Here is a 22,198-nt window from a genome sequence, read left to right as displayed (position 1 = left end):
TGCTGAACCATAGTGAGCAGGGCAGGAGGGTGGACTTCTTGAGTCCCGCACTCCCCTCGGAGTGAGTAGCAGCATGGTAAGTATCCAAACAGATTTACAGCAGCTGGAGAAGGCCCTAGGAGGTGTGCCAAGGGATTTGTCATGGGTGGTGGTTGCCTCTGCACCATGAGTCTGGCCTCTCTCATGGTCAGGGCTGAGTTGTGCATCTCCACTCTGCAGAGATAGCAAGGCCAGACCCTCTGATAAATGTAAATAAAGATTGACCACTGTAACATGCACATGCTGCTGAGAGCCTTTGGCACCTGCTCAGATGTTCCTTCCTGGTAAAGGAATTATGCCCTCCACATCACACGTGGGTACTGTCCTTCCAGAATCAAGTCGTAAAGGTGGTTATTGCCACTGTTTCTGTGCTCAATTGCACTCAGCATGGAGAGACAGAAGTATTGGTTCAGAGTGTTAGATTATAGAATCAAATAATAATTTAGATTGGAAAAGACCTTAAAGATCATTGAGTTAACCTAATACAACCAAGTCTACCACTAAACTGTGTAATCAAGCATCTTGTGTTGGGATGTTCCAGCCTCCCAGGTGAGGCGTGGTTGGACCATACTTCTGTAGCTTGGGCTCATCCTGAGCACACATTCCTATTGGTTGTGGGTAAGAAATGTGCACTTGGGCGTCACCTGTCAGCAAAGGCAGGGGTGCAACGGGACGGCTTCAAACGTCTTGTCATTCTGTGCAAGTCATGCTGACATGCTTTTCTGTCTTGTTTTCCTGAATCTACACTGCTCCTTGGTAGGCAGGTGGGAGGTCTGGCTGGCCTGTGGACAGCTGTAGTTGGAACTAAGTCCTAATGGACGCGTGCAGGTATGTGGGATATGGACATGTGGGGTAGGTCGTTTGTGAGGATTGCAGTAAAAAAGAAAGCTTAAAAAGGATGTTAAGAGTATGGTCCTGGGCTGGAACTGGGTTATCAGGAGGAGGGCTTCCTGCCTTGCTGCAGCAAAAAGGAACCAGGGAGACTCTGAGGTGTCTTAACATCATCTGGGGGATGTGAACAGGTAGCAACATGTTTGATGGTTAGACATGGTGATCTTAGAGGTCATTTCCAATCGTGACAATTCTGTGATTCTTTGATGCTTTGTGCTGGTTCCTGCAAAGTGGGTTATGAAGCCAAGTGTCCTGATGGCTACCACTCCTGCAGTGTAGACTTTCAGAGATTACTGCCTAAGTCCAGCCTGCATTTGCTGTGTCTGGAGGGTAAATAGGAGGGTAGAGCATTTAAAGAAACTGGATGAGTGCTAATTGGCCTGGAGTTTTAATAAAATAATTACTTGGATTTGTATTTATTTACCATCAAACCCCCCAGCTGCAGTAAGGCTTGGCCTCTAATATTCCAGCAGTGCTTTAGATCCAGTGTAAGGAGGTGATTTTCCATCTTCATCTGGTGAAATCCCTCATAAAGCCTGCAGCTGAATATCTGAGGGCAGTCACACCTGTGACCATATATCTTAGAAACAGGACATGACACATGATTTCTTGAAGACAGCTGCTAATTTGCAAAGATATTGGCTAGGATCATAGGCATCTTATTGTGGACAAACAAGGGAATTAGAATAAATTAACAGATTAATTAGTAGTCTGTGTTCTACTGCCACTGCATGCAGTAATTGTTACCATGATGCAAGTCCCTTGAAAGCGATGGAAGTGGAGTGTGATTTTAAAGCTGACAGAAGCAGCAACACAGTGAATGTGTGCACATGGAGAAGTTTAACACCGTAAGAGTTTAATGAGGCTACTGCTTGCAAATTAGTTATATGAATCACAGCCTTGTTTGTCAGGAGCTAGAGGGTGAGTTTGCATTTATAGTACTAACAGCAATAACCTAAACATGAATTTTTCTTCCCTTATAGTTGTCCAAAAAATGAGCCAATATCTTAGCTTATGAATAAAGTTTCTGTTGATTTTAAATTCTCTGATTAGCTCTAGTATTAGAGTGTTTACCTTGAAATAAAGTATTTACAAATATTTTGTTTCTGTAGGAAATTGAAAGAAGAAACAAATAGCCTGTGAAGAAGCCATAATGGTACAATATTGAAAGGTTTAGTGTAACTCAGACTGTTAACTTCTTAAGAAAACAAACACTATTGCTACTTAGTTTCCATGCAATGGTAAATAAATCAATATGACCACACAAATGCTTGATAGCATGAATACTTGAGTCATTATCCATTCTATTACATCTATTTTTTAAAATGTCAACAATTCATTCTTTCCAGGAAACTGCAACTTCTGCATTACATTTCTCAACATTAATGTAATATAAAACACATTAGAGCATCTTAACTTTTGGGAAAATAAGTGATGACTTAATATTTGCTAAAAAAATCTCAGTTTAAGGATAAATTTTATTTGTGTATGCTTACTATACCAGCTCTAATTAAAAAAAAAAAATAATAATAGAAGCTTATCTGTATTCATTGCCCTAGAGTAGCATTATTTAGGGAACTTTTACTCAAAAGTCATCAGCTTACATTTAAAATGAAATGCTAAGCAAGGAGGAAATGCACAGCCAAAGCTGAAGTTGCAACTCTGAGTAAGATTAGTTTAAAAATTAATGTCTAATTGGCCAGCTGATGAGGATGTGCAAGCTCTTTGCAGGCCTCAGCAGTGTCCTCTGCCAAATAGATGGTGATGTTCATCTTGCCAAAAAGCAAGAATCAGCTAAATGTGGAGCGTGGATTTGTGGTCTAAGCTGGCTTCTCTTCTTTGCTGTTATGATGTGAAGTACTGTCCTTTGATTTGTTTTTCAGTTTTGCCTTCCCACACAGAGGTGGTTTGTGCCTAATAAGCCTCCTGCTTTTAGAGCTTAATCGCCAATTGGGGAGTTATTCCTGATTGCTGCTGGGCTTGCTGAAGGCCATGTCATTGAGTTCACATCTGCCTAACCATGTGCATTTGACTTTATAACAAAGTGGTTTTTTCCTCTTAACCACTCTGCCACTGTAGGCTATTTCTGAGCTTCTGCAGCTGTTTGGTGCTCAGTTCGTGTGGAGTTCACTCACATGGTTCTTTCCCAGTGCAAAGGTTTGCAACAGACCAGTCCACAGAGAGGTGTTGAAACTCCTCCCGATGAGCATAAAATCATAGAATACCAGGTTGGAAGGGACCTCAAGGATCCCCCATCATGCTGTTTTATCAGTTACTGTCATACTATAAAATATTTGTTCAGCTGAAAGTAGAAATGCAGTTAAAAATCTTTTATAAGGACACAGCAGGACTCTGTCATTGCTTTTTCTTTAGAAGGCTCATATTATGATGTTTCGTCCACATGTACTTCTTTTTCTGGCATGGAATCACTTTCTCAGCCAGCAGGAGTCTGGAGAAGGTTAGAGTCTCTTACCTTCCTCAGGTAGATATGGCCTTGCAGGACTCACTGGATTCTAGTATATGAAGTTTTTTCTCTGTTGGTAGCCCTGCTTCTTTCCTTCTCTTTCCAAAATATTCAAATGAACTAGAAAATTTACCTCAGTAGCAACTGGATGTCACCATTTGCTCACAATATCTCCTGCATCCTTTTACTGCAGTGTGATAACTCTCTTTGGGCTGCCAATGGGCCTGTAATGTGAGTGGAAAGTCAAGGCAGACTGAGACACTGCATCCCTAGCAATGAGGTCCTTGGGGACTCACTTGGAAATTAAACTAAAGTAATTTTCAATATGGAGTCGTTTTATTGTGTGGGTGCATCTGCACATAAACTTTACATTGGGTTCTGAATAGCATATAAAGGCTTGCAAGAGATAAATTAGACTAAGTATAGCACTCATCATTAATCAGGGTGCTAAACAAGCATGAGCGCTAGAGAATGAACACAGCTGGCCCTTCATTTATCTTGCTGTCAGAAGGTAACTCTCCTACAGAGAGAAGCTCAGAAGTGGTAGCTTAGGGTCTTTTGTGTCTCTTAGCTTGCAGAGAATATAGAAGCCCATATACAATAAATACATATCTGTTACATGCGTATATGTTTGTATATGCACAGCCAAAATATATATGTACCAGACATAAACACATTTTTACTGGTGTGTGTATAGGGATTTTTGTGTTCCCAAGAGTCCTCAACTGCAGTTATGAGCTAAAAAGTGAGAGATATGCCTGCTTATTTCAAAGGCAAAATGTTTACTACTTGCTTCACTCTGAGTAATAGAAACTAAGTCATGGAAATCTTGGCTGCACCCTTACTGTAAGTTCATCTCCTGTGATAACTTTCATGAGTTACCCCCACATGAAGAGGTGAGATAGATGTAGGTGACATGGTAAATCAGAAAGTCTCAGCTTTCATTTCAGACTGAGTGTGTGATGCTGGAACGTAATAAAACCTATTTTTTCATTTGCTTTGGGGAAAAAAAATGGGCAAGTGAACTACAGATTCTGAAAGCCTCCAAGTGTTATTTTTACAGTAACATTTCTGCATCAAAGAGAGTCTTGAAGACAGGCTAACCAATGGCTAGTGAGATACTAAGTTTACAGGACAACAGACTCCAGTGGCTGGTCTTCCTTAGTCTGACCTTTGCATGAAAGCAATAAATCAGCTTGCCTTCCATGTCTCTTGCATTGTCCTGAGCTCTTGGGAAAAGGATGATTGAGTAGAAAGAATTAGTGCTGCTGCATAGGATTTAGCATAATGGATAGATCATTAACCTTTTAAGTCTGGTATCCTGGCTTCTGCACTGGCCTACCATGGCTGCTTGCAATAAGCAAAACACTCAGTACATAGCAGGGATGCAGGGAAAGGAAAAGATTTCCTGGCCCAGAGTCATGAGAACTGGTTTTCTGTGAGGCTTGTGACACTTCAGCCACAGCAGGAGAGCAGCATGAAGTACACAGGCCTCAGGAGCACAGCCAGGGACATGACATGGATGTCCTCAGTGCAGTGGCTTGCTTGGCACTACACGATTTCAGCTACACACTCACTGTAACCAGAATCATGCTATCCTGTGGTGGCATCTAGACCTGTATTCAGGATATTTGAGATATTTACAGCAATGTGTCTAAGAAAATACGGAGCTCTGTATGGGCTGCAACACTGAGGTGGTTAGGGTTTTTATTTATTTATTTATTTATTTATTTGTGACTGCCCTGGTAACATCTGAAATAGCTGGTTTGAAGGTCAGCCTGGGAATGAGCAGTTAAACACTGATGTAGGACCTGCACTCATTTTGACTGGTGGTGACTGCAGTCTTTAGTATATTTGAACCAGGATATGTGCTTCAGAGGTGCAATAGCCGAGAACTTGTAAGAGAAAAATACATCACCATGGTTGATTGGTTGATGCTGTGACGTTTTCTCAAGTAATGGTAGAGGTTGTGAGTGTGTCAGCCTGAGCTCACTTACACCTCACATGCAGATCTCATGGAAATCTTATTGTTGTGTTATTTTGTACTTCCTCCTTTCTTACTGCATCTTACAGACAAGCAGCAGTAGCACAAGCAGTAGCAGCCACTGGGTGACTTTAAAGGAACCAAGAACAGACATAAACTTGTTTCCAGCTGGGGTGACACCACTTTCCAGCAATTCACATGGCAAAGTGGGGAATTTACAGAAGGATCAAAGCTGGAGACTGGCTGGGCTGCTGAGACTGCATGTTTCAGAGGTGATTCAGTATCCAGTTAGCTACTTGGCTGCCTGAATTGTGTGCATCTTCACAAAATTCCATATAAAACCTCTGGGTATGTATTTGGGACAGGATTCTCTTTTTAAAAACGGATTATTTATGTCTAACCCTGCCTTCCTGATGTTTTACTTTTATTGCCTTTATTTAGTCCCCTGAGCTTTGTTGCCATCACTCAGCAGATATACTGTCACTTGCCCATCACCTGACGAATCTCACCTCAAGAACCTGTGATAGGCACTTTTTCTCTACTGTGCTCAAGTCATGTCCTTTCTGGTCTGGTTTTGCTGCTGTGGAGAAGTTTTTATTTACTAACAGCTTTAAACCAAATCTTTTAAATAGCAGTGAGCATGATAAGCAGCCGGGTTTCTGCCAGTTATCTTCTGTCACTGGCATGTATGCTCATAGTCTAAGAGGTTTTACCCTTGTGAAATCAGAATTTCAGTTTCTACATCTGCTTTGTGGACTGTCAATGTCAGCATATCAGCAGAGGAACTGAGGACCTAAGCTTTTCTCATAAATAAAACTGAAAAAAAAATCAGAGCATTGAATGACCTATAAGGGAAAACTTGACAGGTTCAAAATTCACAGGTCACCCACTGAAACTTCCTCATATGGACATGGTGCGAGTGTCAAGAAACCAGAGGACTGTCACACTGTCCTTGCCCGAGGTCTGCAGGCAGGGGGAATGTCTGCTGTTCTCCCTCCTCTGAGTAGATGCAGAAGTTCAAGATGGCTTTGTGCCTCTTCAGGTTTCTTTAGAAACCTTGTTGATACTGTATCTAGCAGCCAGATTTGACATGGTCCTAGAGTTTTCAATGCAGGTGTCTGTATATGTTTACAAAAACCTCTGAATATCTTTACAGACCAGATTAGGGCCCTTCTCTATTCCACAGAGATACTGCAAAGATAAATACATTGACGGTTTTAAAGCATTGAACCTAGGGGTGACTAACTCCCATTGAAATAGTGGTCTCTGCATACTGTCTTCTTCATGGTAACTGGTCTCCTCTTATCTAGGAAATATGAGGTCTGCTAGTTGACTTGCTGTTGAAATGACTTTTGGTCTCCATGATCATACAAAGAGGTTCCATCTTTCCAACTTTTCTCATGACCCAGAAAGAAGGTGCATCAAATGACTCTGCAGAAGTCTTCCATCTTCTGTACTGATGGTGTGGTGGAACTGTGGTTAATCAACATCATCCTCACATCACCCTTCACTCCCCTAGCACAGTTATTCCTTGGTCAGAATGAGTTGTAGCTCTGGCACGGTCTGACTCTTGTGACTCCATGACTTGAAAGGCTTTCTAAGTCCATGCTAGAGGAAAAATGAATGCTAGAAGTCATTAGAAGGAGGTGACAATATTTTGTTATGAATGACCAAGGGCATTTGCTGGGAAGACAAAAGGGGACTTCCACCCCATGATGAAATTACATTGGGAAAGAGAGCTATGCAGTGACCACACTCACAATATGTTTCTTTATTTGAAAAGGCTGAAATAATTAAAACTGCCTTTGTGAGCCCTGCAAGCTGGGGAGGTCCTGCCTGGCTGCTGTCATCATGGCCATGGGGACTCGTGGTTGGCTTATTGATTGCCACAGTTCTGGGGATTTTTTTTGTTTGCGTGCTCTCCTTCCCCTGAAAATGTTGTGTCTCAGGACACAGCTTGTGCCTGAACATTTTTTCCAAAGCATCAGCGATGTGGGAAAAGCTATTTGACTGAGTCATTCAGGGAAAATTTTTTGGAAAACAACTTTCTGGCTGGCTGAAAGATGAGAGGTTGGAGGCCTTCAAACGCACATCTGCAGCTGTGTGGGGTGTAAGGTCTTCAGCACTGGATCAAAGACAGGGAGGCAATCTGCTCTGCCTCTCTATAACTGCATGAGACTTTCTCTATGCTAGGATGTGGAGACAACTCTGTTGTTCCAGATACTGTGGGTGGAAGCATTGGAAGGATCCAGTCATGTGCTCTTGCCCAGGTTCCTTATCCCTGTCCTCAGTCTGGGACTGAGGACCCTTGACTTCTCTTTGCTCCTCAACCAGAGGGAGAAGAGTAGCAGAGTAGCTTAAGGTCACAGAAGTGATTAAGGCGTTGCATTGCTACTGTCTTGCCACCACATGTCAGTATAATCTCACGTATGGTACAGCCAGACTCTTGGCTATATAGTTCCCTGATTTACTTAGAAAGTGTTGTCTCTGCAGTGTTAGCTGCATGCACTGAGTAGAAAGGTACCTCTTCTGAGAAAATAAAAGCAGACATGTTTCAGGAACAAAAAACCTACTTGAATTGTTTAATTATCAGTTTCTTTATGCTTTTCTTTAAACAAAGACACTTCAGAAGCCTGTGCTGCCATTCAGCAAGACCTGGGCAGGCTGGAGAGCTGGGCAGGGAAGAACCTCATGATATCAAATAAGAACAAGTGTAGGGTCCTGCACCTCGGAAGAAAGAACCCAAAGCACCAATATAGGTTAGGGGTGGAGCTGCTGGAAAGCAATTTGGAGGAGAAGGATCTTGGAGTCCTGATATACAGGAAATTATTCATGAGCCAGCAATGTGCCCTTGCTGCCAAGAAGGCCAGTGGAATCCTAGGTTGCATAAAGAAGTCTGTGGCCAGTAAGTCGAGGGAGGTCATTCTCCCCCTCTACTCTGCTGCTGGAGAGGGTCCAGAGAAGTGGGACGAAGATGACTGGGGAATTGGAGCATCTTCCTTATGAGGAAAGGCTGAGACAGCTGGGACTCTTTAGCCTGGAGATGAGAAGGCTGAGGGGAGACCTTATCAATGTATATAAGTATCTAAAGGATGGGTTTAAGGAAGATGGAGAGAGGCTCTTCTCAGTAGTTCCTAGTGTCAGAATGAGGTTCAATGGGTACAAGTTGGAACATGGGAAGTTCCATTTAAATATGAGGAGAAGCTTCTTTACAATGAGGGTGACAGAGCACTGGGACAGGCTGCCCAGGGAGGTTGTGGAGTCTCCTTCTCTGGAGATATTCAAAACCCACCTGGATGCAGCCCTGAGTGATGTGCTCTAGGGGATCCTGCTTTAGAGGGGCAGTTGGATTAAATGATATCTAGAGATCCCTTCCAGCTCCTGCAATTCTGTGATTCTGTGAAAGAAAGGAAGTACAAGCATCCAACAAACCCTCAGTTCAGGAATGCACTTTTTCAGGCACAGGTCATGCCATGCTAGATAAGCTTAGCACACCCAAAGAAATTATGCTATGACTCTGCTTTGATTTTTATTTTCCTTGTATTTTTTGAAATTGGGTTTCTTTTCACCAAACAATTCTGATTTTTCTATGGTAGTGAAAAATTTCCATCTGGTGTTTTTATGCAGGTCATGACTAAGATGCTGCCTCTAAGCAAGTGAATGCAAATGGCCGTGTGTCGTGGTGTGACATTCGCCATTGGGTTGTGAAAGCTGGTTCAGATTTTGGCACAGCCTATAGCAAACAAAGAATCTGTTCCTGCTTGTGCTCCAGAGCCTCTCTGCAATAACCTACAATACTACCCCAGACTTACAGCCATCCACACCCACCATGTCCAGTACCACTCAGCCCTTGCCTGGAAGCTGTTCTTGCCCCAAGAGTAGATTGCTCATGAGGGTTAAGTATGCAGCCCCCTGACTCATGGCAACCAACACAAGGTGTCCAAGAAGGAAGAGTGAACCTCTGAATCTTTTCCTCTACTTGGCCATTAAGGAACTAGCTCTGGGGAATTCTGTGTTCTCTGTATATCGAGGATATCCTAGGACTTGAACTCATTGACCTGACCTTTTTCAGGTGAGCTTGTCCATGTTGTTCTCCAGCTAGCTGAAATGATGTAGGGCTGATAGGAATCTAATCCATAGACCTTGATAAGTGCCTCAAATGGCATTCCCACTTAAAAATATTACTATTAATATAGCATATTCATTAATGCAAGCAGCTAGGTTATGTTCTATTGTGCCTGCTTGCAGGCTGCCCTAGGGAAATGGTTTTAATGACTTCCAGTCCCTTCTCTTGGCCCAGTGGCTGGTCTTCAGCTTGCTCCAGTCTTGAAATTCATTAGAAATATTAGCAGTCATGCCTGAGTTGTAAACATTAAACAGATGATTCTAATAGTGATAGTTTATGGAGGCACACCCTGTTCTGCACTATTCTAAAACGAAATGCAGAATGGGGAGTTAATGCTCAGTTTGTTCCATGAAAGCCTTACTAAGCTACTTGGAACTTTGTGATTACGTAGAAGAAGCTTCTTGGGTGTTGTTTCTGTTGTTTTTTGTTGTGTTGTTTGGTTTTTTTAATCAGCACAGCAGGGAAATGGTTGTTGTGAGGTGAATATTTGTGAAACTTGCGCCAAGTGAGCTGGAGCAGAACCACTGCAGCCAGGAAGAGGCCTGACCCAAGGTGGGAGAGATCCTTTGGTTTCTTGTCAATGTAACACTGACAGGTCAGCCTCTGATAGTGAGATCATGGGGTGTCATTAATAAGAAGCAGAGAATGACAGAGCAACCTCAGCTTCTGGCATGAGCCTCCCTCTTAGGACTGTGGCTGTGGAGAGCAATGTCCTCTTTCTTACCTCCTGCCTTGGGTGTGTTCCAGGAAGGGTTATTGATTACTCTGCTTTCAGAGATACAGCACCTCACTGAAAGCATTCCTGAAGGTTACTGATAGGAGGACGAGCTCTGACTGGAAGTGTTACATAAAGATCTGAACTGTCAAGGAAAATTTCCATTCTGATCCTGCTCTAGGAAGTTTAGATCATGGCATTGGAAATCTTACAGCCCAAAAAATTAAGGACATGGGGTTTTGGCCACAGAGTTTTTTTCATGAGAAACACAGAATGTTGTGAAATATGTTTTTGTAAGTTGGCTATTTTCTTTCACTAAAATCCCTGTTTTTAATTAGAAATATTTGTCTGCAAATGTTTTCATTGATCCTATTCACACGCACTGTTGGGGCTTATGAAAAATCAAAAGAAGCTTGTCTGCTATTCAATTTTCCTTCCCTTGTTTGTCTAATTTCCTCACCTTATCCCGTAAAATGACTATCATTGGATCTTGAGAGATCATATTCCTGGCCATAGCTCACCAGGTGTGGGGTTCAAGGCTCTTACCTTTGAATGTGGTCATTGCCTAGCTCTAAAATGGTACTTTTCCTACTTCATCTGGAAGTTGCAGGATTTTAATTTTTGCTGTAACGGTCAATCTTGGTAAAATAAACAACGTATTATTCTTTTAGATGGCTGCTGGTACTATGAGTTGATGCTTTCAACTTTCTTTAATATACAGTGTGTATAAAAATTAGGGAAAAATCACTTCCCCAGCTTAAGCCATTTTGGCCAGCTGTGCTCCAGCATGGCACAGGTACAGTGTTTGCACACTAGAGGAGTGCACAGCTGCAGTAGCTCTTGCTGACTCAAGATTCCCATTTTCACCCCTCTCAAGCCAACCTTCTGGCAGCAATGACTGCTTGAGCTGAGCCTTCAGCAAACTCAGCACATAAGTCTTACAGTAAAACAGCTAATGATTTCATAATTTGGGGATTACATTTTCAAGGTTGTGGGGTTGGTTTGTTTGTTGTTGTCTTTTTTTTTTTTTCCTTGGGAGCACTTTATAAAAGATTCTGAAAACAAATTGCAAAGGAAACTACAACTTTCCTGGCAATGGACATCAGTGTAATTTCTTTCCCTCTGCTTCTCTGCAGAAGTGACCTTGTTTTGTGTTCTTTATCCTTTGTGGCAAACTAAGTCTCAGTAGTTTGGGTTTTATTTTCTTCTTTCTGCTTTTTTTTCATAACAGACAGATTTTACAGATCAGTATAATTGATCACGGTAGCAAATGTTGAAATCCATAGAAAATCCAAAGAAAACCCTGCCTATTTATGATGAATTCCCTGCAGCTTGGAACATTTGATAAAGTCTGATAAATCTGTGGCAAAAGCCAATATCATGTCATAACAGCACCCCACCTCTGGGCCACCAGTGTGGTTCTTAGCTGAGATCAAGTCATGTAAGAAAATAAACCCCAAGTCCACATCTGATTAGAACAGATATGTGGGAGGTATGAACAGGACAGGCCAGATGCTAGACCATATGATAAACACTGAGGACCATGGCATCATGTAAAACTGGGCATTTATATGGTACAGCTGGCTATGCATAATCTCCTCCTAATTTATAAGGCTGGAACATCTGGCCCATTGCTGTTGCTCTATCAGCTTTTCCAGAGCTCTATTCTTGAATTTCTGGTAACTGGATACTGCTCTTTGGAGTGCCAGTGGAATGGGAAGCTAAAGGCATGTACAGCAGGAGATAAGCCTTTACTCCACCTGACAGATAAGAAAATGTTCAGCCACAGTCATGAAAGAAAGAGAGGTAGGTTCTTGTGGGATGGGCTCCACTTCATCTGAAGATCAGTACCTGCAGACTCTAAAAGACATAATATCTATTTCTCATTGGTGGGACCCTGAAAAGTGACACAGGGACTTGGTCAGATGAGGCTGTTGTGACAGGCTGTGCCCGTGACTGCAGAAGTCCCCCAATGACACAGCAGAGCTTGCAGAATAGGTTGCGCAAGTCCTGCTTTTGTTACGCTGCCTGGTCTTCCCCACCCTGTGCTGTAGCCCTAGAAGTCAGCATTTATTTCTCTTTCCTGAAACAGAAGCTGGCATTGGGCACTTTGTCAGAAACTCCCCTGCTCTTTACTTTATCTGTAAGTGACTAAAAAACCAAGAGAAGGGTGTTTTCTGCTGGGCCTTGCAAACTTATGGCCAGGAGTCAAGCCAATGATGTAAACGTGTCCTGCTCTGAGTGGTGTGCATGTGTACCAGCCCAGTTCTGCAGGGGTGGATCCACAGCAGATGGTCTCCTTGTGTCCTTGGAAAGGAAGGGGAAGGAGGGCTAGAGCTCACTTTTTTCAGGTATTTCTGAACTGACTTGCTTGCAGAAAACCCCAGCTGTATTTAGGAGAGCTTTTCCTCCGTTTCTCCATTGAGGGATGTGATTTCCTCTACTCTGCTCCCCTGAGAGTACTGTGTCCAGTTCCGGAGCCCTCAGCACAGGAAGGGCATGGAGCTCTTGGAGTGAGTCCGGAGGAGGTCCATGAAGATGGTCAGAGGGCTGGATCACTTCTATGAAGACAGGCTGAAAGAGTTTGGGCTGCTCAGCCTGGAGAAGAGGTCTCCAGGGAGACTTATAGGAGCCTTCCAGTACCTGAAGGAGCTACAGGAAAGCTGGGGAGGGATTTTTCACCAGGGTGTGTAGTGATAGGACCAAGGCTAATGGTTTTAAATGGAAAGAGCAGAGATTGAGGTTAGACATCAGGAAGAAATTCTTTAGTGTGAGGGTGGTGAGGCACTGGAACAGGCTGCCCAGGGAGGTCTTGGCTGCTGTTTAGGTATAATATTGTGTTAATATATTCTTTGTGGGATATTGAGATTGGAGGTACAATGATGGGTGCAGAGGCAGGTTTTTTAAGCTGTTGCTTCCAGGACCTGAAGGGGCTGCGGGAAAGCGGGGGAGGGACTTTTGACAAGGGCAGGAAGTGATGGGATGAGGGGGAATGGTTTCAAGCTGCAAGAGGGGAGATTGAGATGAGATCTGAGGAAGAAATTCTTTGCTGTGAGGGTGGTGAGACACTGGCCCAGGTTGGCCAGGGCAGCTGTGGCTGCCCCATCCCTGGCAGTGTTGAAGGGCAGGTTGGATGGGGCTTGGAGCAACCTGGTCTGGTGGGGGGCCCGTGCAGGCCCTGCCCATGCAGAGGCTTTGGAACTAGATGATCTTTAAAGTTCCTTCCAACCCAAATAACTCTGTGATTCTGTGATTCATTCCACCCTAATGGAGATGTTAACAGGGTGCAGCATTCAGGCTGGGGCACAATGAAGGTGTTTTTAAAACCTACAACATTAAAAATGCTTTCTAAAAGTTGTGGTTGCAGATGGTCCAGCTGGTGTACATTACAGCAAAGCACCTCTCCTTGCAGGAGACCCATCCTGTGAGCCCAGCGGAGCATGTCCTGGGAACATGTCACTACCATTGATCATGGACAAAAAATACAGCACCAGTGATTTACCAAACTCTTTTCATTTCAAATGGAAAGAGAAACTAGGCTTTTCAGGACATCATGAGGTTGACAGTAATAAAGCCTGGTACTGTCCAAATGGAAGTGGGTCCTTCCTGCAACTCTCATGCTGCTTTCTGCAAGGCTGTACTGCTGCCGCTGAAGTGAAATCTAGTTAGGAAACATAATAGAGCAAGACTTCTTCACACCTTTTGTTGCTTTTCCCAGTATATATGCTGCACATTTTTTAGAATTTCATCAAATAATAATAAAAAAAACCCAACAGGTTTGTAGTATCTCTGTAGATCCAGAGGGAATTAGCTGATGTATTTCTAGCCAGGCCTGGGTGCTTCAGCTACTCCTATGGCTCTGCTTTTTATTTATTTTAATGTCTTCTTTAAGATTTGAGAGCCCTCAACAGATTCATCCCGTGTATCTGACACAGATACAGTATCTGGCATAATCAGAGTCTTCCCTCTGACTAGCAGATGTTACCTTAATAAAATGTTACCTTTGCATAACAGCAGCAACATGAGCTGCTCTAAGGGAAGAGGGCAATTTGAGAAAGAACTGCAGTTACTACAGGAACTGTTCTCAGACTGTGATAACCCACAAGTGGATGAAGTCATCACTGCTGAAGTATGAGACAGGCTGTTGTAGGAGACCAAATGAATGGGACAGGTCCATCCAGACAGTGGTCCTGACACTCCTGTCGTTGTGGTCCCCCGAGGCAAAGAACCATTGGGCAGGGTGTGTGTGGCAATAAGAGACAGAACTAGGTGAGAACAATGGGGTGGAGACTCCCTGGGCTCTACCAATAAATGTCTCAGACATTCACAGAAACTTGTCCCTGAAACAAAACCTCTTGGAATGTGAGGATTGATGAGAAATTGAAAATTGTTGAGGAATACCAGAATCCTCTTGCAGAGTTACAAAACTCTAGCTTACACTATACCATTAATAACCATTAATCTCCTGAGAAGGAACCTTGGGAGATAACAAAGGTAACATCATGCCACGAGACATGAAGTCAGCAAAACTTGCAATAAATGGGGAAAAGGTGAAGACAGCAGTAGGAGATTCCCCTCACACCTGCAAGGAGCATGTGTGCTAATTTACATAGCAAGCAGGGACAACTGGACCAATAGTAAATGAAGAGAACATTCCAGAAGTGCTGGGGCAAACAAATAGGGCCACACAATGAAACTCAGTGATTCTCTCTCTCTTCACACTGAACACTCCTGCTAGCAGGTCCAACCTGGATCAGTAATCTCTTAATCTCTCTGACTTTTCTTCTGTTTTGTCTCCCTCTTTTTCCTTCCTAAAATCAAGTAACTCAAAGCCTATGGTGATTTTTCCCAGGTCATGCATCATGATAATCCAAGTATCAGCCTTTATCATCATGCAGCCTGAGCATATATACTATAAGCCTGTATGAATTATTCCTCCTAGAGTCCTAATTAAAGCTAATATTTTAATATGGAACTTGAGTGTTGTTTCACCTCAATCCAGCCTAGGGGATTTACAAATCAAATTTATCTTTCTCCTCTATCTGTGGGGCAGGATGTAACAACTATTTCTTAATAGCTTGCCTACATGGTTTTATTGTGCCCAGCACAAGAAGGGTGGCAGGACAGTGCTGGATCCCAGACGTGCTGTGGCACAGAGATTGAATAAGCCTTGCTTCCCTAAAAAACAACTGGAAGAAATGAGAAAGGAGCAACAAGGGAAGCATGGTGAAAGAAACCTGGTTTTATAGACTAGATTTGTGGACACAGTGAGATGCCTGCAAATCCAGTCATTCATACATATCGTGTTATAATCAGATGGTGTAAATATTTAATATGTAATGCCCTCTTTCACTTTGGCAAAGACAAGAGTGACCAGCATTCACTTCCTTAAGCACAGCCTCCTCCCAGATGCCTGCTGAGTGTCCTGCTGCAGCTCTCAGCAGCTGCCTCAGGCTAGGCCTTTGTGTCAGGCCATGGAAAAGGCTTTGGATACAGCTTAAGGGTCTGTTACTTAAACTGAACTGAACAACCTTTGTCTATGTGAATTAAGGGTAGAGTGGACAAGGATTATGTAGCAGCAAGCTCCAGATTTCCCAGGGCTTGCTTTGCCCTCTTGTGTCTGGCCCACTCTCATCTCCCCTTTTTTAACGTGCTTACAAACCTTGAAGACCTGGAAAAGCCACTTCACCTCTCTGTCCAGGGTGGCTTAGTGGGTATCTACCCAGACTTTGCCCAAGAAACCTTTTTCTTTGCAAGATGAAGACTAGTAGGAGTAAAATCATCAGAAATCACAGGTGCTGCTCAGTATTTGTTCATCAATTACTGTGAAATGGTTGAAATGGTCTTTTTCCCTTTAACTGTCCAGCAGTGACTGAAAGCAAGGATCTGTTCTGCTTCAATTTAAATGAGCTCCTGCCTAAACACATACTGATTTCAGTGTTATGTCCAGGGCACTGTGAAACGTGTAGACTGGGAACTTCAGGACCTGCTCTAGTGGCCATAGTGGTTTTTTTTCTGGGTTGATGGTTGGACTCAGTGGTCTTAGAGGCCTTTTCCAACCGTGATGATTCTATGATTCTCTGAAGACATTGTGAGCTTGGGGTAGGCTCCTGTACTGTACAGTTCTGATTTTAAAGAAAGAACATTTCTTTCATATTCCATTGCAAATTTTGTTCTAGGAGAAAAAAAATAATCTGAAACCTCTATTTTATAAATTGTATTTTAATTCCAAGGTTTAAAATAGAAAAACCCTAGAACCACTCCTAAGGATATTTTCACAAACGCTTTTTTGCATGATGGGGATTTTTTTAATATGTTACAATAGTATTTCCTTTGTAAGTGCAAATATGTAACATTGTAAAAAGTGATACAAGAAACAGAAAGAATCCCTGGCCTTTGTGTGGCACCAGATTATTGTGATGAATCAAATAATTCAATGCAGCAAAGGTTAATTTAAAAAGTATCCAAGTATGTATTCCAGACATAGACCACAGATGTTGATTTACAGCTGGATCTGTGATGGGAGTCATCTTCCATCATTATCCCTGTAACTGGGAAGAGAAAGAGAATTGCTGCTAGAGTGCACATTTCAGCTGGATTGTGTTGAATTTAACTGAAAATGCAACTTGTGCCATTCACCAGTGTTTGAGGTAAACAAACAAACAGATTTTCAGATCAGCTAATTAGTTAAGTCTTGCATTTTGGTCCATGGGAACTCTTTGAATTTGATAACTGGTTTTTGTTTGGTTTTATTTTTAAATACATTACACCTGAAGAATGACCATGAAAAGCAGACAGGCTCATTTGCTTGAAAAGAATTAGATAAATTCCTGAAAAGAATTGGAGAGTTTGCAGCAGGTTGCATGTTAATGAAACTGGAGGTCACTCATTTTCCTAGTTAATTATTAGGCAGCAATAAAAACTGATGAAAGCAATACTACTTATAACTGTTTAAAGAAAGGCAAGAGGGAGGTATTTCTGAGTACTGTGCCTGCATGCAACTGATTATTCACAGAACTCCTCTAATCTTGTTGGCAGTATCACTCTCACCTGGTTGAAACTGAGATGATGTAAGAGCTCTGGCTAATACTATCTTACGGGGTGCTAGTTTTTCTACCACACCTTTTGTCCTCCCTTTGGAGAGTGTCAGCCTTTAGGGAAGGGATAGCTCTTGACTTCCAGAGTTACCTCCAGTTTCAGCTGGTGACTTACCCATGGCAGAGGTGCCAGTCCTGTCACTGCAGCACAGTGCACTGCCTGCTGCTGTCGCCACTGCTGCGCCCCAGCACCGGCAGGTAGGTCTTAGCCACGATGCAGTAGCTGGTTCCAGGCCTCAGATCTTCTAATTTAATTACCTTGTCTTTTCCTTCGTACACCAGCTCTTTGTGTTGCTTCAGAGTGGAGTAAAAACAGCCAGTCAAGCACATCGCCCTGCCAGGTGTGTCTGTGACTACAGTTTGATAAGGGCAGATGCAGAGCAGCACGTGGACTTGCACACAGTCAACAACATTAATAATTTATTAATGATTTTTAAAGGAAAGCCCCTCTAAAATTCCCCTCCTGTCCTAGTTTTTTTGAAAAGAGTATGAAATACCAAGTTGGTGGGAAAGAATAAAGGGAGAAATTACAACTCAATTCAATAAAATTCAATTCCTGAAAAATAAGCCTACTTTGTTTTTAAATACTTACAGAGTCATTGATGCCTTCACAAGCCCAGAAAATTATTTCAACTGTAAAACAAGAATGGTGTGCCCATGCTTCCCATGCTAAAGGGTTTATACTTGAACGTACACTTACCTTTTCTAGCAAGTTGTTAATTATGAAGACTTGATATAGAAGATCATAATAATTTGTCATTGGTATTTTGCTGCCTTTCTTCCTTTTATAAGGAGAACGTGGAGCCTGGAGCTTTAGTATGATGAATTTTTTGCTATGAACCACAGTTATTGTTGGAGGTCCTATCATAGCTAAAGAAAAAAACAGTGCTATGGACACAGTTACAGCTTATTGAGAATGTTTCACAGCCCACAGTTTTAATTAATTCAATGATTTATTGTTTTTCTTACCAAACTATATTATGCTGTATTTACTGTTGAAGTTACTTTTTAAGTACTCACTTCTTGGTGTTGATTGCTTGGGACATTTTGAGTGGGTTACATTTCCCCTGTTTACAAATCTTGTATAAATTTTGTGCTTTCATCTGTACAGGAAGCTTGAGGTAGTTTGCAATTCAGGGCTGTAAAGTGACCTGCACTGACATTCACAATTCAGTTTTGCATTGACTGGTGAGGGAAAACTGGTGAATTCACAGGGAATTCACAGGTGGGTACACTGGAATGATTAAATATTTTAACAGTTCTCTAATTTGTAACATACTCTGGACTTACATGACTGCATTAACTAAAAGCTTTGTGCAAGTTCTTTCTAGATGCACTGCAGTCAGGAAAACACACAAATATGAGAAGAATGGTGGCCACACATCTCTCAGCTCTCTTCTCCCTTCCTTCCCAGAAGCAGCGAGCATTTCCTTCCTTCCACCTCGTGCCCAGTCCTTCCAGCAGCTCCAAAAAAATGGCTGAAAATAATTTTTGTAGTTCCATGCCTTGAGGGAGAGGTTGAGATAAGGGAGCCAGGCACTTCTGATCCCCTAATTATACATAAGTGGCTACTTATCCATGTTTGGTTAGCTTTCAAGAGAGCAAAACTTATTTGATTGCAACGCTTCACCCAAGAGCTCTTGATTTACAACATCTTTTCTAGCTTTGTAGCTAGGAAAGGACTACTCATGTTTGCAAATTGTGAGTAGAAATGATGTAATCCAAGCCATAAAAGAATCAAATTCCTTTCTCAAAAAGACCCAAATACTTACTTTCTTGCCAGGGAGTGAATCTGCAGCTGAGGCTCCAGTTGGAATAGACACCAGCTGACAGGGCTCTCACTCGGCCATAGTAAGGCTCTTGGATGTCAGAGGTCTCAATCGTTAGGTCACAGACATGGTTTTGAATTCCCCAGCAGTCATCTTTGTTTTGCCACGTGCTCTGCCCATACCTATAGAGAAAGAGGAGGAAGGATGTAAGAATCACAGAATCATTGAGGTTGGAAAAGACCTCTGAGATCATCAAGTCCAGCCTATGACCTAACACCTCCACATCAGCTAGACCATGGCACTAAGTGACACATCCAGCCTTTCCTTAAACACATCCAGGGATGGTGCTTCTACCACTTCCCTGGGAAGTCCATTCCAATGTCTGAACACCCTTTCCATGAGAAAGTGCTTCCTAATATCCAGCCTAAACCTTCTCCTAGCACAGCTTCAGGCTGTGCCTTCTTGTTCTCTCACTAGTTTCCTGGTAGAAGAGCCTGACTCCCACCTGACCACAACCTCCTTTCAGATAGTTGTAGAGAGTGATAAGGTCCCCCCTGAGTCTCCTCTTCTCCAGGCTAAACAACCCCAGCTGCCTCAGCCTCTCCTCATAAGACTTGTACTCTAGTCCCTTAACCAGCCTCGTCCCCCCAGCACCTCAGTATCCTCCTTGAAGTGAGGGGCCCAGAACTGCACCCAGTACTTGAGGTGAGGCCTCACCAGTGCCAAGTACAGAGGGAGAATCACATCTCTACTCCTGCTGGCCACACTATTCCTGATACAAGCCAGGATGCCATTGGTCTTCTTGGCCACCTGGGCACACTGCTGGCTCATGTTCAACTGGCTGTCAAACAGTACTCCCAGGTCCCTCTCTGCTGGGCTGCTCTCCAGCCACTAACCAGATGTTATACCTCGGTAGTATTGACTGGAGTTCTGCCTTGGGAATTGACTCTGTTCAATTTGATGACAGGGAAGATTAATTTCATGGGTGTTTGTGAGCTACAGGTTTCTGTCTTTTCTGAAAGAAACCTAAAGTAGAGGCATGGGTCATCAGCCCTGTAGTAAGCCTCTTGGGAGAGGTGGGTGAGCTTTGGCTTAGCCAGCATGTTTAGTGATGTGCAGAATGCTGGTTTCCACCAACTGGTTTATCAAAAGTGATTTCAGGTGCTCACCAGGTATGCCAGCAACAGGAATGTACCTCCTCCCCTGAGGACCAGCCCCTAGTGCTGCCTCAAGTTTGCTGTGCAAAGAACCCTGAAGCACTGTCAAGGACAAGGTGGGCCACCAAAACACCTTAAAAGTCCTATTGCAGAAGTACCTGGCCTATCAAGACCTACTTCAGACAGGCTGTTGGACCCCATGATCTCCAGAGGTCCCCTCCAAACTACAAACTGCAACTGTGTGGTGCAATGAGCATGCAAAGCATCTGCTTGGAGGTCCTTGCTCCCTGCCTGCCTTGGGCTGTTCAGCTGCACCTTATGGGCTACTGAGAAGTGCAGCAACAACAGAGAGCTGGGAGCTGGGCAGGACGTGGCTGTTCCCCAGCTATGGGAAGAATAGCCCCTGTCACCTGAGAAATCCCTTTGACATGCCAAGCAGGGATGGGCCCCAGCCCAGCGGGAGTCTGGAGTTCCCCCGATACTTACACTTTATACTGCACAAAGTAGACAACGTCTCTGGCCTCTCTGGCCCTCCCAGGCTGCCAGTGCAGAGTGTTGTTGAAATTTAATGAGTGAAACTCTACCTTCTGTGGCTTAATCGAATCTTGCAGGTCTTGATATTCCAGAACTAAAATGACTGCAAATAATAAGGAACGACAACATGACACGTTTGCCACAAACATGCTCCTCTGTGTTCAAGTGGGGGCATTGCTACAGCTTATTTGCTTTCAGACTAGCTGATTGCAGAAATTAAAGGTCCCAGACCTCATGTTCAAAACTTCCCAAGTGGCAGTGACCAAATCTAGCAGTTACAGAACAAACACCCTTAGTATTATGCAAAGAACACTTTGATGTGGTCTAGTTTTGTTGTTTTATTTTTTCATTTCTCCCTAGTGAGTTTATTGCTGTAAAAGATGCCTGAGGGATATCCCAGGAAACAAACCCTTTGGATCAATTCACAGAGCCTGCAGTAAGGACCCACATCACTAGTTCAGCTCAGGTGCTCTTTCCTTCACATCTCAACTTTAACCTACAAGGATTGCAGCTGTTTTAACAGTTGCCACAACAGTGGTTTATCAGCTCTTGCCTAATAAAAAATAACCTCATATTATCTGCTTTGCCAGTCTGCACTACTGTAAAAAGCTGCCTGACTATTTCAAGATAATTTGTTTTCAAACTGTCACGGCTACAAATGACAATCAGTTAACAACCTCTGTGAAGCACCCAAATGCTAACATTTTTCTGGGGTTTGTGACCCAGGTGAATTTATCCCTGGCATATCACAAAATCCAGTAAGAATTGTACTAATTGAACTGAAACTGGTACTATAGCTACGAATAAATTCATTGGGCAACATGCTTGCTTTAGCTGCATTTCAGAACCTTGGAAGAAAAAGTAACAGACTAATTTAGAACGACATGACTTTTGAAACCCACCAAACAATCCAGAAACTTCTTGACTCATCCAGAGATCCAACAACAGACCCAGCATCCCCCTCCCCTCATAGGAAAAGAATGGAACTTACTAGTTATCTTGTCCTGAAGCAGGTGCATCAGTAAGAAGAGAGAGGAAAGCGAGATCCCCCTCATGCTTAGGAGAGCAGCTCCATGACTGAAAAGCTTCCTCTTGGGCATGTCTTATGAGGAAGTAATTGTTAAACACTCCATAGTTTATTTTTCATTTGTTTCCAAAATCCCCTGTTCGGTTTTGGTTTAGTTTAGCTGAAAAACACATGAGTTGCTCTAAATTGAAGACAAGTGATTGTTCTTACTTGGCAGCTGTAGTCACTTTGAAGTTTGGAATTAATTATGAAGCAAACCAGCATGACAAAAGGTTCTTATTTTTTAGGCTCTGATTCCCAAATGATGTCTGGTAATATTGCTTTATCCCATAAATTTGTCACACAAGCTTGCTTGCTTGCCACACTAAGATTTTTGTCTGTCTGTCTGTCTGTCT

The 22,198-nt window shown here is 42.9% G+C and overlaps 1 protein-coding gene across 1 annotated transcript; it reads right to left on the bottom strand.

Annotated features, from left to right (window-relative positions):
• Nucleotides 1-17,454: 17,454 nt before the first annotated feature.
• IL22RA2 (interleukin 22 receptor, alpha 2) lies at nt 17,455-21,876 on the bottom strand. Its single transcript, XM_010001759.1, has 5 exons — nt 21,768-21,876; nt 20,729-20,879; nt 19,089-19,267; nt 18,017-18,186; nt 17,455-17,610 (listed from the first exon to the last, which is right to left on the bottom strand). The coding sequence occupies exons 1-5, from the start codon at nt 21,874-21,876 to the stop codon at nt 17,455-17,457; spliced, it is 765 nt and encodes a 254-aa protein (XP_010000061.1).
• Nucleotides 21,877-22,198: the final 322 nt, after the last annotated feature.

Source organism: Chaetura pelagica, unplaced genomic scaffold (assembly GCF_000747805.2).
Source record: "Chaetura pelagica isolate M959 unplaced genomic scaffold, ChaPel_1.0 scaffold307, whole genome shotgun sequence".
Taxonomy (NCBI): domain Eukaryota; kingdom Metazoa; phylum Chordata; class Aves; order Apodiformes; family Apodidae; genus Chaetura; species Chaetura pelagica.
Note: the sequence above shows the minus strand (reverse complement) of the source record. Positions and strands in the feature narration are given on the sequence as shown.

What these genes read in the sequence shown, in the direction of transcription:
- IL22RA2 (XM_010001759.1), bottom strand. Translation starts at nt 21,876, where the DNA reads ATGCCCAAGAGGAAGCTTTTCAGTCATGGAGCTGCTCTCCTAAGCATG. An exon ending in GCTTCAGGACAAGATAACTA is followed by an intron (nt 20,880 to 21,767) that starts GTAAGTTCCATT and finishes TATTATTTGCAG; the next exon opens with TCATTTTAGTTCTGGAATAT. An exon ending in TACTTTGTGCAGTATAAAGT is followed by an intron (nt 19,268 to 20,728) that starts GTAAGTATCGGG and finishes CTTTCTCTATAG; the next exon opens with GTATGGGCAGAGCACGTGGC.